At 41.6% G+C, this 17,649-nt stretch overlaps 1 protein-coding gene across 3 annotated transcripts in view; it reads left to right on the forward strand.

The window, feature by feature from the left end:
* The window catches only part of Grm8 (glutamate metabotropic receptor 8), an 816,920-nt gene that overhangs the window by 135,414 nt on the left and 663,857 nt on the right, over positions 1 to 17,649 (forward strand). For all 3 annotated transcript variants that reach the window (XM_050141646.1, XM_050141648.1, XM_050141647.1), the window contains exon 2: positions 5,369 to 5,585. In XM_050141646.1, coding sequence (XP_049997603.1) covers positions 5,369 to 5,585 — 217 coding nt within the window. The remainder of the gene's footprint in view (positions 1 to 5,368; positions 5,586 to 17,649) is intronic.

Below are 17,649 nucleotides of genomic sequence, written 5' to 3' on the forward strand. Positions count from 1 at the left end.
TCTCTCTCTCTCTGTTTCTCCTATTGAAATCAAGCGTTAGCTACTTAGAGGCTACAAGTCAAATGTGGAATCCCTTTTTAGGGTGTGTAAGTCCAAGACTCACAGAATAGCCACTTAAATGCATATCAAGTAATTAGCTTTATTAACAGCCAGGCAAGCACCAAATAGCTCCCAAGACACATGGCTGTCTCTTGAGAACTAGACTGCAGAGAAGCCAGCTTGGCTTGAGGCCAAAGTAGTGCCTCCTACTCAGTATTACACCTCAACCTTGGGACCTACTTTACCCTCCTAGCAGACTTGAAGTCCTGTAAATTCTGCCATCACTGTGGGCTTCTACTCCCCTCTCACACAGATGGTTGCCAGAGGTATACAGCGGGGAGAAGGATGGGCTTCCTCCCCAGGACTAGAGGTTGCACCCACGGGTAAGAAGGGAGCTTGGGGTGATCAAGCTTGTGAATAAAGAGCTGTTATGCACTCTTGTCCAGCAAGGGCAGGCCTCTGTCCTCAGGCTCAGTTTCCTGTCTGTCTGGGGGAAGAAGGAGAAACAGACAACGAGATCCAACAACTTCTTCAAAGCATGGGGTTTGGGGTGGGAACTGCAGTTAACAGAAAAGTGGAAGCTGGAGGCTTTTTAAAAGGGAGGGCCTTGTTGTGTTGTATAATTAATTGCTTCTAATATGCTTTATTTGAGTAACGGAAAAGGCCTTATTTTAAGCATGCATTATAGTCTCATGAAACCTCAGCACAAAGAAAATGAAAAATGAGGGAAAGCAAGATGACAGGTGTTTTCAAATATGCAATTTGACGCCTTTAGGAGTTGAAAGAGAGAAAAAAAGGGGAAAGTTGAGTGAGGACAGAAGTAAAGAGTGCTGAAAGGGAAAGTGGACAGAGGACCAAGAGGTTAGGGTAGGACAGAGGGTGGGGGATACAGATGAATGTCATGGGGGCGCATCAGTCAAATAGCCAGGCTTCTGGAGGGCTGGAGAAATGATGGAAGAGAGGTTAAAAATAGGGCTATTTATAAGGCGTGGGCAGAGATACAGGAACCACCTTTGGACGATGAATTACTCAGGGACGGACAATAGTAAGTAGACATGCAGGGGTCAGAGTTGAGGATGGCTATAAGAGCCTGCAAGGATTATGGCTAAGGCTCAGGTTATTTGGGGAAGGAGCTGGAGGAATAGATCTTGACCTCTGACTTGGTCCTACTCCCATTTCTTGCTCCTGTGACTCAAATTCAGCGGGAAGATAGAAACAGAAAACTCAGGTGACAGAGTAGTAACAAGCAGTCTTAGACACAGGAGACACGGAAGGGTGAGGACGGTAAACCAGCAAATGGGGAAGATGGTTGCCACACTGTAGCAGAATGCAATAGGAGGCAATGCCCCATTTCCTGACACGGGTTAATCAGTCAATTACCTCTGAACATTTATTGAATATTTGATCAATCCAGTATTAGATGTAGATAACAAATAAAGTTCTAACTTCTGGAAGAATCCTAAACCCGCCACCAGTCAGGACTCTAATTTCACTTGAGAGGCATTGAGGGTGTGAGGAACACTGCTTGGGAGAGTCAGGAGAGGACTCCCATGGAGGGAGCAACACCGGAGGTACACACATCAGCAGACAGAGGAGTACAGTCTCCCTGCACTGGGGTGCACCTGTGGCAAGGGGGCAGGTGATGACCACGTGGGTTTTCTGTTTCTGTCTCCAATTTGTCGGCCCAGAGGAGACACAGCAGCAGGAAAGGGAAGCAGACTGAAGTCTGGATCTCTCCCTCTCTCAGTCTCCTTCTGCTATGGATAGAACATAACGTGAAAGAGGGAGGCGGAGCAGGGCTGCATGGTCCCCAGAACCAGATGAGAGTGCCGAGTTTATCCTTAGAATTGTCAGATGGGACTTGGCGCTGTACAGGACGTTACTGCTTTAGAAGGATCAACGAATGATGAGGAACGCTTGCCTTAATGCCTCCTTTTGTTGACGTGCGTTTTCTTCAGTTTTCCTCCCTTCCCTCTCCAATTCTCTCCCTCCCCCAGCACTTTTATATTGTTTCTGAGAGATAAATCCCTCAGGGCTAAGGGGCTAGTTAGGATGTATCTGATGCAGTGAAAAGAGAAAGCAGCAGCCTAGGTCTTTAATAAAATTTCACTTCAGTTGCTAGTAGGGGTGTAATTTGTGGGTAGTGCAAATATTGGGGATGCTGGCGTAGAAATTAAAATGCCTAATGAGCCAATGCTTAGTGCTCTATGGCAAATAAAGTAAAAGCAGGATATGACTTCATGACAGTTTGAAAAGTTGGCTTGAAATCCTATCACTATGCCACAATGTTATTGTAGACTGCAACATGGAAGGACTGAACAAATGAAATTGCAAACACGCACTTGCACGCTACTTATTCACACATCCATCTCCAAAGAGAAAACTCTTCAAGACATCGGGGAGAAAGCCCATTACCGGATTAATCAAGCCACCATCTCCTAGCTGCACTTTTATTTTATATACCCTTTACACCTGTTTAATTAATCCTAAACATGATGCTGACTGCTAATTAAACGGCCCTGGAAGTGACTGACTGAAGGTAGTAATTTGAGATAATTAGTTTTGGTTTCAAACACTCAATTTTCACACTTTGTGCTCATTTTTAGAAAGGGGCGGCTCATTATTCCAAGCGGGGTGGGGGTGGTGTAAGACATTTTACTGCCGGACTCTGAGGAGCCAAGGAAGAGGGAGGGCTGTGCAGTCCTTACAGAATCCTCTTCCACACACTCACCCACATATACTCAGCTACCCATCCACTCACACCAGCGTAATATACCCTGGGTCAGACCGATAATTTTTTTTTTCTAATTTAGCTTTTTATTGATTCTTTATGGATTTTGCATCCGCATTGTGATTCCACTTACCTCCTCATCCCTTCACACCCACTCTCTGCCCTTGCAATCTCCTTCCAGCAAGATAAGATAAAATAAAATTTTAAAGAAAAGAATAAAGAAATGGAAGAAAAAAAGAAAAAAACCTCATCACAGAAGCTGTAGCATGTCACAGTGAGGTTCACAGTATACCCTGAGTCCGTACAACTACTGGCAAGTGTTCGTTGCAATGAGTCATTGGTCTGGTCAGGGCCTCTGGCTTCTGCTACACTACAGATACTGGGCCCTCAATGGGACTCCTCTTGGATATCTTGTTGTTGTCCTATGTCATGGAGATCCTGCAGTTTGGGTCTGGGGGAAGGGCCCTTCACATGCTCCAAAAGGTCATGGGGGGGTTGGGGGGGTGGTGGAATGGTCCAACTCAGCCCCGGCTCTGGGTCTGGGTAGTTGCTGGTCAGTCCCCCAGCTCTCCCTCATTCTCACCACCAAGATGAGCTCTCCAACACTGCTCCAGCTAGTAGCTAGCTCACCCTAATCAGTCTTGATGATGCTGGGTGCACTCATGTTGTCTCTACCCTGGCCAGAACAGAGAGCCCTGGGCAGGAGGAAGTGTGGATCGTCTACTCCAGCTCAGTCTTAATGTGATGAATATTTTTTATTAGAATAGAGAAATGCGTATGTCAATGATTTGGGGAAAATTTATCTAGTATAGGATGTGGGGAGAGCTCACTGAGTGGCCAGGGTCTCTTCTCCAGGTTTTCTAGAAGCAAGAAAAAAAAGGTGAGGAAGGCCAAGACAGCTGTGCTTTGAGATTTGGAGAAGCGTCTTGTTGAGTTCCATACCACAAAGGCAAGGAACTTAATCCAGACATCTGTCTGTCAAGACAGGGCTGGTGTGTCTGGAAGATAAAGCAAAGGGCATCACAGCGTGAAGTAAGTTAACATGATCCCCACCAGGAAAGGACAGATGAGGAGAATTTAGTAAATGGCCTGACCCAAGCAGACACTTCCACTGCTGAAACAGGTACAAAGCTGGAACCAGGTTGCTCAGAGGCCAAACTGCCCTTTCAGAACCTGGACAGCTCCTGCACATGGTTTTGCTTTAGAGTCTGTGAGTAAAGCTTTTATTTGTATCCTGTGTCACTTCACTGGGCACCAATGTGGGGTAGGATACTGTTGACTTAGAGGGTTTATCTAGACGAGTGATCTTCAAGGATGTCAAGAATGGCTTGGAAATCAACTGGTTAGAGATTGGTGAGTGACCATTAGATCCTGGTGTATATATCTTTCTATGATTCTGACATCCTCCTCGAGCCCCCACCACTTCAGTTGTCACTGGGGTATTTACTTGAGGGTATGGAAGTTTTGGGGGTGCTGGCATAGACATTCTGTTAGCTACATCATCTTATGGTGAATAAAGTTGTTCTATGTATGACTTAAGCTGTATTTTTAAGAAGTCACCCAAGTCAGGTTCTCTTGGAGTCATTTTGACCTTTCGGTTTATACCCACACCCTAGGATGATGACTGAAGGGTGATGAGATGCCCAGGTACATAGTGCATACTGTCAGATTATTAAGAAGTGGCATAGGATTTTCAATTTTAAAAACTCTATGGCAATTTATCCTTTGGCATCAGCAGACATTTTCTTTTCCTAAGAAATTTATGATCCAGATTTTTTTCTAGGTGATGATTTTTAATGAGTGGGAAATATATTTTTTATTGGAAGATACACAGTTCACTGGTTACAAATATTTTTGTGCTATTCAATGACTATATCAAAAATCAGTGAGGAGACTAGAAAAATATGTATCTAAAATAATTTACAGTAAGGTATGGTGGCACAGCCTTTAATCCCAACACTTGGGGGGCAGAGGCAAACAGATCTCTATGGGTTCAAGGCTAGCCTGGGCTACATATGTGGGTCTAGGATAGCCAGGGATACATAGTTGAGACCCTGTATCAAAAAACAAAATCAAATTAAATTATGAAAATGATAATTTTCAAATTTAGGTGGTATCAAGTGTCAAAAACATAAAAGAAAAAATCAAAAATAAACCAGCAACAAAAAACCCTCCCATTCAATTCCCACATACCTTTTATGCATTAAAGTCAAAGAGAAATTCTGAGGTGACCTTCTCTAATGTATGTTTGTACCATGGCTTCGTTTCTCTTTCATTTCCACACCAGAACAATCAAGTACAGAATTTTAAAAAAAGCAACAAAAAGCATGAAATGTTTTCCTTTGGCCTTTGACACAAAGGAACTTAAAGCAAAACTAAATTGTTTCTCAATGTTTACGTGTCTGTGCTCCAAAAGGAAGGGAAACCTGTGAACTGTTAGGGAATCATTTCTAAGAAATTGGTGGTCCTAAAACCATATTTTGCTTTCCAGCTGACACCTGGGTTTTTGTTACAGCTTGGACCATTTAGTCTTTTATGATAATCTATCATTGTACAAGACACAGCATGGGTTGATATGACCTCTCATTTGTTTTGCAGATACCTCAAATTAGCTATGCATCCACAGCCCCAGAGCTGAGCGACAACACCAGGTATGACTTCTTTTCTCGGGTGGTCCCGCCTGACTCCTACCAAGCCCAAGCCATGGTGGACATTGTGACGGCCCTGGGATGGAATTACGTGTCGACACTGGCTTCCGAAGGGAACTATGGAGAGAGTGGCGTTGAGGCCTTCACCCAGATCTCGAGGGAGATTGGTGAGCATGTATTTACCAGTCGATTGCATCAGGAGGTGACAGGATGCTAAAAATCTGGACACTTCCAAGTGCTGTCTGATGTCTATGAGATAATAGCATTCTCATAAATGTGTGGTCCAGGCTGTCCTCTGGATGGAGAAGCAAGATTGTAGATGGGTTTATTGTTTCTGTTTCCACCAAGGTGACTCTTTTGTGCTAATTTGAGCAACTTCAATGAATATCTTTTGAATTGTCTATTTTGATGAGGGAGTTTGCGGGCACCTCAGAGCCATAGTGAATTTGAATAAATGACATACTGTTTGATTGTTCTAGAAAGAAGTTTACATTAGTAAGTCATCAAATTAAAAAAAAAGTCAGCGGAATTTAACATGGAACACTAGAGGGATCAGTGCTTATAATCATTTTAAAGCAATATTAGATCGGTCCCTAGGGGCAGTCCTAAGTCATATGCTCATTGTCATATTTGACTTTTTCATCTTTCATTTCTATATAAAAGTCTAGACCTTCCAGCACAATGGAGGGAAAATTGTGAAAACCTAGTTAGGACAAAGTGCTGGCAAGCTCTGTCCTGGGATTTCTTCAAAGAGCTTTTCAAACCTGTGTAGGTATTCCACCAACATGTATATTACCTGTGAGGCTGTAAATCCATTCACTTCTCGGGAGAAAACAGAACAGAATGACATCAGAAAGCAACATTCAGAATAAATCTTACGGACAATTAGTTATCGACAAAACTTAGTAGATGGAAGGAGACATACCAGTGGCACTTAATCATATCATTTTCTTGGAGAGAGAATTAATGTTTGTGTGTTGGTAATCATGGTGTTGTGGAAGTATTAAAAGTGCCTCTTGACTATTTTAAAGCAGTTCTGAACTTCAAGGAGGAAATCATGTAGATCAGTTAATGGTTGGAAATTTTAGTTCAGGAGAAGATCATGGGAATGACTGAGATTTAACTATAATTACCTGGAACAATTTTCACTTGAGAATCATAGATGTCTGAGGCCTTTTCTTCTGGACATAATAGGATAGGACATTTATTATGCTCAGGACTTTTTATATTTAACATGTGTTCTATGGCTGCGTTGAGGCTGAAACTGTAGAGAGCGAGTGGTCTAGTCGACAGATGGGGTTAATTGATTTAATTGGACAAGTGTTCATACCAACTGTGTTTGTGATGCTTAATCTTTGCTTTTTGGAATTTTAAGTTGTATCATCATAGCGTAAAATGATCCAAAAGCTTCCATTAAACTTTAAATTATATTATTTTCTTGGAAAAAAGTCCCCTGTTTATCCTTAAAGGAAATGCCCACTCAGACGAAAACAATAGCTTCCAGAAGCAGGGTTGATACATTATTCAAGCAGCTGATGTCGGCTCTCACCAGAGTGATAATTCAACATGTGGAGGAAAATAATAGAGTATGTACTGAAATAAGTTTTGTGCAGTGACTCTGGGCATTCTTCAACGCTGGAGCACATTTTGTGTGCATGGAGCAGGTTACGATGAAAAATTCAATAAGGACGTAATTTGCCTATTATAGAATCTGATGTAATGTATTGTTGTGAAAGTTAAGTGAGAGTAAGATTTTATTATTTTATTGGCTAAAATAAGAAGTACTTGATCTTCACTTTAGGATGCATTGCTATGCTCTGGCAATACTGTCACATAAGATGACTCAGGGGCTACCACTCGTCACTGCGGCTCCTGTCTTAGTTATTAGTATGGGAGAAAATAATTTTAGCACCTCATGTGTGCTCCTGATTAGAGGAGCACATTTTTTTCCTCTGTTGATCCTTTCAGTATTCTGTGACTTGATTGGCTGTCCATTCTATTTCAGTTCTTCCTTCTCTGGGCAATTCAGGAGGGATGGGTTGCCACTTAGTATGCAGAATGCTGAAAAGGCCAAATTAGTATCACGCCAGAGTATGCCATGGAATATATTAAATATCAGAATCATCCCTCATTTTAATGACAAAGATTTTTATCTAGAACAAAAATAGCTGAAAATTCAACCTTTCACATGACAATGATATTAATGGGAATGGCAAATAGTAGCAACTTAACCCATTCTGGCACTATCTGATGATGCTAATGAAAATTCATTAGCTCTGTAACATTTGCCAGTCTTACTGAGTCACTGATGGAATTTCTGTCAGCATGTTAGTAGTGTGTATTTAGGGGTCTGAGTGTTTTTGTTAAGAGTGTATACATTAAGTTTTTGGAGTATCTGTTCATTAATAACATTATGTATTCCATGTTTGTATTCACTTTTTTTTAAATTCTCATGCTCTGTTCTGAGTTTTTCTCTTCAACAACATTGATTGCTAAGAAATTTCAGTGTAAGTTGAGGCATCCTATGGTTTAGCTCTGATTAATTCAGGTAGATCATAATGGAATTACAGCCAAACGAAAATCCCATTGTGTGATACGCTGTATGTCCGGTTTAATTAGAGTGTTTTGCATTTTCACAGAATCTGAGATTCTGGAAGTAGTCTTTGAGAATCTGGGAGAAGGAGATTATGTGTAAATGGTGGTCATGAACAGACGCTGATGGCGATTCATCATTACTGTGAAGCAATACTATTGGGAAGGAGAAATAGGAGGCACTGGATAAAGTAAATATTTGATGTTCTAGCTTAGTGTCAGACTAGCCATATCTTGGCTATCTCTTTTACAGGAAAAACCATTCAACAAATGACAACTGAAACCCTAAATTAGAAATACTTAGCACAGTTTGGCTAGAGAATTGTGTATGACGAGGTATGGGAAATACAGCTGAAAGCCAGGCACATCTCTGAGTCCTGTAAGTCAGAAGATGCTTATTTATCCCTGGTGTCCTAAATACTATCTGAAACCTCTGAGGCTTGAAGACATCTACCAGGATGAGAACATAAATGAGGGATGGAAGACTACATAAGGGGCCTCTGCAGCCGTTAAAATGAAGCTATGGCAGTAGAAATAGGAAAGTAGACCAACACGAGACACGTTTTTAAGATCGAGTCTATAGAACAGTAACTAAGTAAATGTAGATCTTGAAGGTCAGAAAAAGTTATAGTTGACCACAACATTTTGTAGCTGGGCCATTCAAAGAAGGCAAGTACAGTCAGAGAACCACAGAGGGAAGACTGGTGTGGAGTGGGGAGCATGAGTTTGGTCAGGAGCGCACTGTGTTTGAGACACCAGGACAGATCTTTTGTGGGGAAGAGCAGCAGGAGCACTGGCCTACCTGATCAGGAACCAAACTTCCTACCCTGAAGGCCATTCTCACAAGATCACAGTTACTGAGAAACCGGGTGCTGAGGCAGAACATGGAGAGGGTGAGAAACAAAGGAAGTTGAGGAGAGACTCCTGGGCAGTGGTTTCGTGAGGACTGTGGCTCCATACAGTAATGGGAAATGAAGCCTGGGCAGTCTTCTCTCTTCTTGGTGTGTTGGTGCCTATGCAGGGCTTAGTCACTTTTGAAGAAGTTTTTGTCATAGCAGACTTACAAATATTTTCTTTGGGTATTTTTTAATTCAAGGATTATAAATAGTTTTTCATAAGAGAAACAGGAACTTCTAGTGAGCATAACGAAAAGTGTGTTGTGCAGCTACAGAGACCCATGGTGTGTGATCTACAGAGATGAATTCTCCTCTCAGAAGTGTCAGGATGAAGAACAGTCTGGACTATGGAAGGCAATGCTCATTGCTTCTCATCTCTGATATCCAGAAACCTGAAACCTAGGTGGCCTCAGGGCTGTGCTATTTCTGGTATCTCGGAGGAGAATCTCACTTCCCTTGGATCTTCTGAGCTGTGCCAGCATTCCTTGGTCTTCTTTAGTTTGAAGACACATCACCTGCATGTCTGCCTCTAAAATCACGTAGCTACTTTCTGTTATGCTGTTCCTTTCTTCGTCTTCTTTTGTCAAAGAGACACAGCCATAATGGATAGGACCACCTTACTCCAGCACAATCTCATCATGGCTATGATGTTTGCGTTGTTTCTCTTTCCAAATGGTCACATTTTGAGTTCCTGAGATGAGGATTTTAGCATATCTTTGTAGGCATGATTCAATGCATCACAGGGTATGAGTGTGACTGTCTCATAGGGATGGCATCTAGAGACAAGAGTGGGAGGGAGGCCAGAAGAACAGGTTGGCAGGAAGCGTGTAAAGGGTACTGACTAGACAGAATTCAGTTAATAGAGCTGCCGCTAATACTACTAATTCAGAAGTTTCTTCAGCGTTTTATGCAATTCCACTCTTCTGTTGTTGATTACTTGATTACAAGGATAGAATGGCTTAGTATATAAAGTAAGATTACAGACTGGAACAGGTGTGTGTGGGATCCCAGTGTCTAGATGTCCCTGGCTCAGGCTGCCAAGAGCTTTCAGAAGGATTGGCAGGAATACTGTAAATATGACTATACCCTGACTGTTCCACTACTTTGTTCTGTGCAGTTTCAAAAATGTCTTTATATATATCTTGACACCTTGATAATCATAAATACCCCAAGTGTGTCTTCTAGTCTAATTTTTTTTTTGTTTCCCCCTTTGGTCTCTTTTGGCTTGAGGAAAGGGAATGGCTTAGTTGCTCCTGGGTTAGGACCTATTCATCATCCATGTTACATACCCTCAATGGCCAGACCCACACTCCTCTATTTATCTTGTTTTAATTATTCAATACAAGGTTTCACTGATGCTGTAATAAAGGGGTTGATGATATTTGCTCGTGCTTTTCCATCACGAGCTGTGAGGCTTGTAGCTCCTGACTCAATCAATGAGTTCCTTGAGTCTTTAGACAGTTTCTTTCACTTCTTTGTCTTACCTCATTATGCCAGTTTTAAAGGAAGACAGGATAATAAATGTTAATGCTACTACCATCATTATAAAGGGCAAGGATGCTGAGGCTTTATCTTTGGAGATAAAAGGAATCTGTGAAAGCCTGATATCTTTTCATTGTGGATGTACACAGTGAGGCGGCACGCACACCTCCTTTAATCAGTCATCATGTTTATGAATGACTTATCGAAGATGACAAGCCTTCAAGGCATCACTGCGTATATTACAAGCGGCAGGATAGACCCAAATCTGTCAAATCTTCTACTGTATGTGACTTTCCTCCTAATTTGCCGGTGTTGGACATTCCTGACTATCGCCTGACATGTGTTCAGAATCTTAAAATCTCAGTGTTAGAAAGGACCGTGAAGAGAGTTGGCAATTTCTGTTTGGATAATGGGATGCACCAATTAAATTAATTTTGGTGTGCAAAATGACTGATACTTGTCCCCCAAATTTGAGTGTGATTTTTTTTTGGTGAGGATCAAGCATTAATGGATATTTTTTCCTAGTATAAAATTGACAAATACCGTCTGATCATATTTCTTAGCTTAGCTTATTGCTTTAGAAGAAAGCACTTCCCCCTTTTAGGTTATAAACAAGAACCAAATTTCTATGAACGAAAATGGATACAGTTTTAAGACTAAAACAAAGTATTTTCAATGACAGAAAGAAAAGCATATATAAAGAATATTTTCCCCCTCAGATGTTCATTGCTTTGGAAAAATGACTTCCAGCAGGCAAAAATCAATTTGACAAAAGTATTAATGTTCTAAAATACTATGAATGAAAGGAAACATTTTAACTCAATTGAAAATTTTACTTTGTATTCATACAGCTGAGTTCCATTGATAACACTACATTTCAAGTTGCAAATCACATTTAATTAATATTAACACCAGGTAATTGGCAAAAATAACTTCAAAGGAGGGCTGAGGAAATTGCAAATTGGAACGGCAGGTGCCTCAATACTGCAGAGGCTTTGGCGGGATCCAAAGAAAGTGTATATGATTTTAACAACTACTGCAGAACTGGATCAAATAGAGTATCATTTCAAAGCTGTTCTTCTCTGGCGTTTCCTAATATTTAGGGCTTAGTAACTGCTGAGTATCAATAACAGCTGTTTAGTGTGAACTGGCAAACAGCATTCAAACAAATGCTTTACGACCTATAATTCAAATGCTGTAGTTAAGTTTTCAGTAAACAATGACAGGAAGAGCAGAAAGATGGCAGGCGCCATTGTCTGGATGCAGGATTTGAGTTGAGAGGCCTTTGCTTGACTTGCTATTACATCCAAACTAACTGCGTGTAGTGGGAAAGACTAGGGAGGGGTTTTGGGTGCCTCGTGACCACATGCCCCTTCCCGTGTCTTTACTAGTTCTCCAGGGACATCCCAGCAAGTATTCTGCCCCAAATTTTATTTTTGTCACCCTCAGATATTCAGTGTTACTTTTTATGATGTCATCTAATAATTGTCTTTTCTTCTGTCAACTCTGTGCCACTAATAGTTCCCAAGTTCTTTACAAGTTTTCATCACTCCTGTGAGTTCCCAGGCATCACCATGAGCTACTGCTTTCCACTCTGATCAGAATGCTGATTTGTTTCTGTGTTTCCTTCACTCAGTTGTGTTTTGCTCGGTGGGAGACCACCCAGGACCCAGCAGGTTGCCTGTCCCACAACTCATGCTTTATGACTTTCTATTTACTGACTGATGTCTGCAGATTTGTGGTTGGGCTTTTCTTATAAGCCTAGAGGTTAAGCTTGCTCAGGCTTTGGGAGTTGAAAAGTAAAGGTGGCTCAAATCATAGCTTATGTATTTTATTAATTCATATTTAACTATAAGGGAGTCTTTAAGAGCTTCTGTACCATTAGGTCACTTTTTCCCTTGTTCCAAAAAAACAAAAAACACTAAAGCTTATGGCTTGGGCTCATCCTGACTCTCATCCATTAACCAGATAGTGCCGGGCAGTGGTTCAGAGCTTCTGCTGGCTAAACTTGAGTTTCTGTTCCGTCAATGGGACCTTTGCTAACTTCGTTGTGTGGTAGAATGAAGATAAAAACTGTCTGAGAATTGATGAGATCATATATAAGACGGAGGTTAAGTAGTTGACCAAGCATCTCTTCTAATGGTTGTTATTGAGACAAGGTCTTATTATATACTCCATACTAGATTCAAACTCACAAATCTTCTGACTCGGTCTTCTGAGTGCTGGGATCACAAGTGCCTGCTGTCTTCCCAGGGCTCAGTTTGCATTCTTTTAGAATCCTGTGGCTTGACAGTGGACTTAATTCTCTGAGTCTGTATCCAGTTACTCACTGTGCACGAGGCAGTGTTCTTAGTACTGACTTAGCATGACAGATACATTACCTAAGATAGCGCTAGCATATAGTTGAATACATGACTTTATTATGTCATTATTGGCACACCAAATCTGCATGCTAGTCTTTTTCTTTTTTTCACCCTTCTGAATATTAAGTATCAGCCACATCGCCAGTGTATCTACCATGTATTAGGCTGTATTTGTGTCAGTTGTGAGGACAAAGAGATAAATCACTGTTTTCTAGCAGGTCACTGTTGTTGTGGGTCATGGAACACAGACATGTAAGCAAACTAACAAAAATCCAGACTATGAACAGCGCCTTGGTGGTAGCATCATTTAGAAGGCACATCTACCACCACCACCATCACTACCACCACCACCACCACCACCACCACCACCACCACCACCACCACCACCACCACCACCATGTCTGTGAGAAGGTCTTTCAGTTCACATAATAAAAACACTTGTCAGGAGACCTCTGGGAGGTGGTTGGTACATTCCAAACTCAAAGGCCAGTGCACAGTATCCTGGGAGTTACTTTAAATCACTTCAACAGAAGGAACTTTCTGACATATAGCCTCAGGAAAAAAAAAATGAAATGCCATCCGTGCCAACTTTGCAATGTAGTACGTGTATGTGAAGTGTTTACTATATCTAAAATACTAATAGTATCTGACAATGATATCATGTTTGTTTACCCTATTGGTAGTGACTCAGAAGTATTGGCTCCTAGGCCATCAGTGCTAGACTTATTCTGATGTGCAAGTCATGGTTACTTTTGCCCTAATATCACCCATGTCCTTGGCAGCAATTTCAGTTTTACTCAGTTTCTGAGAGTGAGCCAGGGACAATGGCTTAAAGTCAGCCTTGACCCTTAAGTTGTCAGGTTTGAAAGTGCCTCACCGAATGTGCCCCCTTTCATCAGGAGCGAGCCCTGGGCTCTTCTCTGTTATTGCATACTTGCAGTGTTCTACCCTCGACTTGACTGATGGATCTGTCCCTGCACTCTGGTGTTCCAGACCTTATTCTTTGCCCGCTTTCGCCTGGGTGGCAGCATCTGATCATCTGCGATGCTGTAACCCGGTAGACAAGGGCTGATAGCATGAAACCACTGAGCAGGACCTCTACTGTCCCTGACCTCAAGGATGTGCAAGGATTCTAGTCCTGCCTAATTTGCGGTCCCTTTAGCTCCATATTCATGGTTAGGACACTATGAAGGAATAGGCATGAATTCTACGGAATAAAAGAATTTACCTTTAAACTTTCATTTAATTCTCTCAGAGACTCCTTTCCAAATACTTAGAAAAGGTCAGGCTCTGTGGCATGAGAAGTGTGCCCTCTCCAGTTACTTACCCAACTCCCTTTGCCAACCGCATTAGGCGTCTCGGAACATTGTGACAAAATACCACAGATCAGGTGTGTTTAAAGAACACAATTACATTGTTTAGCGGCTGAGAAGCTAGATGCTCCAGATGAAGAGAAGCAAGACCCCCCAGCTCTTCCGTGCCCCTCCTTTTGTGCTACATTCCCAACAATCTGCCACTTCTTGGCATTCGTACAGTGTCACTGTGACTTCTGTGATATTGGATGAGGGACGCATCTTACTTCAGTATGACTTCATTTTAATGTGATTAATTAAATCTATAATGGCTGTTTTACAAATCCGGTCACATTCAGAAATACCAAACCTTAAGACTTTTTGAGGGGAAGGCACAATTTAATAGAAGTTTTTTTTTTTTTTTTTTTTTTTTTTTCGGAGGGGCACAATTTAATCAGTGGCACCAAATGTAGTTACTGATTGAACTCTGATTGATGGAGTCCTGTTTGAACTAAGCCCATATTTACATTTGTTCTTTGCCTGGGTTTCTGGTCACCTGTGTTCCCCTGAGAGGACAGTCTTTGTAGTCAGATGAGCTACTCCATTGTCCTTTGTCCTTGCCATGTTGTCTCTACATACCTTAGAACCAAATGCCCAAGTCATGAAAGAAGCTTTCCTCTTTGCTTAGCCCCAAAGAAATCACATTCTTTTCATCTCCTTTGTGAAGACATTTCTATGTTAAAGGCACTTTGCTTAGAAACTCTCATGGTAGCTGAGAGCGTTAAGGTGCAATCTGTACTTTACAGTGTTGAAAGAGGCACATAACATAAACACCCTTCTGCAGAAATGAGGCAACATCAGACTTCATTTGTGTCATTTTTATAGACCTTAAAAGAGTTGGCCTGAGAATTAGAAGTGTGCTTTCCCAGTTTCCTTCATAACTTCTCAACTAAGCAACAATTACAGTTTCCTTAAAAATAAATGGCTCAAGGATAATAAAACCAGAAGGCTGTAAGATGTATAGTTGATTGAAATAGGTGCCAATTATTCCAAGGGCTTATGCCCCTTGGCAGGACCGCATTGTGTGGACTCTTCTTCGGCATCTGCATGTCTGATAGACCGTGCTGCTTTTACTGTTGCCTATGCAAAGCTATTCGTGATTCACTGAGGGCTGCATGAGAGGAGGATGAAAACATCAACCTCAAGTCAGCACATTTGGTTTCTTGTTAACAGCTCTGGGAAGAGGTTTGGTCAGGAAAGGAATTTCAACTAATGATTTAAACATATCTTCTGGCAGTTGTAACAGCGAGGGGAAAATGTTGCCTCATATAGCAGCTCATACCCACTTCCCAGGCAGTGGCATACTCTGGAGTCCCATTTGAATCATGTATCATGGTTGGCATGCATGTAATGGGCTATTAAGGGAAAGAGGGATGTTTGGAGCACAATGCCAGTCTTTTGTATTGGATATCATGGAGAGCAATCACTGTGGTTCTCCTTGAAATTGTTGCTTGGTGTTATTGCCTGCGGAAACTCTGTGTCAAATGGAGCTATTTATGAAAGTTGATGTGACATGCCTTTCCACAAATATTCCAGTACCTACTACGTATTGGGCATTGCTCTGGATGGCAGGAATGCGGTGTTAATGAAACTGATCAGGGTTCCTGTTCTAGTAGGGTACTCAGTCGAACTTTCTTATAAAATATGTGTCCTTTTTAACATTGTATCTTTCTGGAGTCTGAGAATTTAGTCGAAGCCAGAGTGAGATGTAACTGAAATCGCGCAAAAACTGAGAATGGGTTTGTCTCTATCACCAATACAGTTGGACCACTTGGCTGTTCTGGAGATGCTGAAGTTTGGCTAGGGTATGTGACTCAATGGTGGTGGTGAGAACCACACGTTTGAAAGACGTACTGTGTGCACATGTGGAAGATTAGGTCTGGAGCAGGTAAGGAATCAGCAGGGTGACATATTTGGGAGAAACTATGTGTACAAAGGATGCAGAATTCCACAAGGACATGGATGTGTAGATCAGAGGTTGTGGTTCTGGTGATTTTCTCAGTCTACAGCAGCATGACATGAGATTCGTAATCATCACCTTTCTGCCCTGGGTTGGCCTGGTTAACACCCTCTTGTTCTTTCTATTCTTGGTTATTTCTCTGAAGCCTTTATTGATATTTATCTTCTCCTCCTTCTAGCTACATTAAATGAGTCTTCTAGGTGTTTGTGTGTCTGGGGGTGGAGGTTGCTGATGGATGTGTGTGGGTACATGTGTGTGTATGTGAGGGTATATGCATCTGTATTTGTGCAAGTGAAAGTCAAAGGACAATCTTGGATATTATTCTTCAGGTGCCACTGTCCTTTCTGAAACAGGATCTCTCCCTGGTTTAGAGCTCACCAGGTAAGTTAGGGTGGCTGGCCAGGGAAACTCAGGGATCATTTGACTCCACCTTCCTAGAGCTGAGGTTACAAGTGCCTACAAGTACATCTTATCTTTACCATTATGTTTTCTTATCAAGAATACTTGGTCTTGAACTTAGGTCCTTGTGTTTATAATGAAGGCACTTCCCAAACTTAACTATCTCCCCAGCCCCTATTCTAGATATTCTATCAAACAAACAAATAAACAAACAAAAAAGGTAGCCCAGGCTTAGGTAAACAGAGATTTTATTTAGAAGAAACAACACAGTAAAGAGAATGAGTCAATCTCAGACATTGGTATCTGCCACAAAGTAAAAAAGAAATAGCCTTTTCTTGTTGAAGGTGGGAAGAAATAAGCAAATACCTTTTTATCCACACAGTAAATCACTATGGAGTTTCTGTTCTTGGTAACAGATATTTATGATTTGCCCTCAGGTTTGACTCAGGAAGCTCTTCCTATTCGCTCCCACTCCCCATCTTCTGGCAGATATCAGTTTGGCCATGTGTTCCCAATGACCTCATCCTTAATGGAATTGTTCCCTAAAAGGGAGATGCCGCATCAACAATGGGTTCTGACAGGACAGTTGCCCACTGTGATCAGCTGACTTTCCAGGTTAAACAAATAAAAGAGGTACACTCTACTTCTTGCTTTTTATGTATGTTTGGGGAAAAAAAGAGTCCAGGGACCTCTAGGAAGAAGAATTCTGCCTACACCACATGGAGCATAAGAAGTTGGCCATTGTAAATACGTTTATGGTTCCATGCAGATATTTTAATATTTACTTGTTTGATTGTCTTTCTTTCTACAAGGGTGGAACACACATTTTTTTAACCTTTGCATAGTTGCAGGATATTGAAGGATGCTTCTTAAATATGTGAAGAAGTGGGAGCCTGATAGGTGAGTGTAACCTGGAGACAGGACATCAAAACCAGGTGGCTCGCAGAAAGGTAGATGAAAACCCTAGGAGTCCAGATTAAGAATTCTGTAGCATTTGTAAGACCCTGACCCTGAGTTCATCAAATTTTTATGGGGTCATGACTGTGTCTGTGAAAGGAAGTACATAGGAAGGAAAGGAGAGCTAGAAAACATGGTTGGCGAACAGAAGCATCAGCTTAAGTAGATGACAGTAAGTCCATGCCCAGATTGTCACACTTGGTCCTGAGAACACATACCAGATGGAGAGT

Source organism: Alexandromys fortis, unplaced genomic scaffold (genome assembly GCF_014885135.2).
Source record: "Alexandromys fortis isolate MF-2015 unplaced genomic scaffold, M_Fortis_MF-2015_v1.1 scaffold_44, whole genome shotgun sequence".
Taxonomy (NCBI): Eukaryota; Metazoa; Chordata; class Mammalia; order Rodentia; family Cricetidae; genus Alexandromys; species Alexandromys fortis.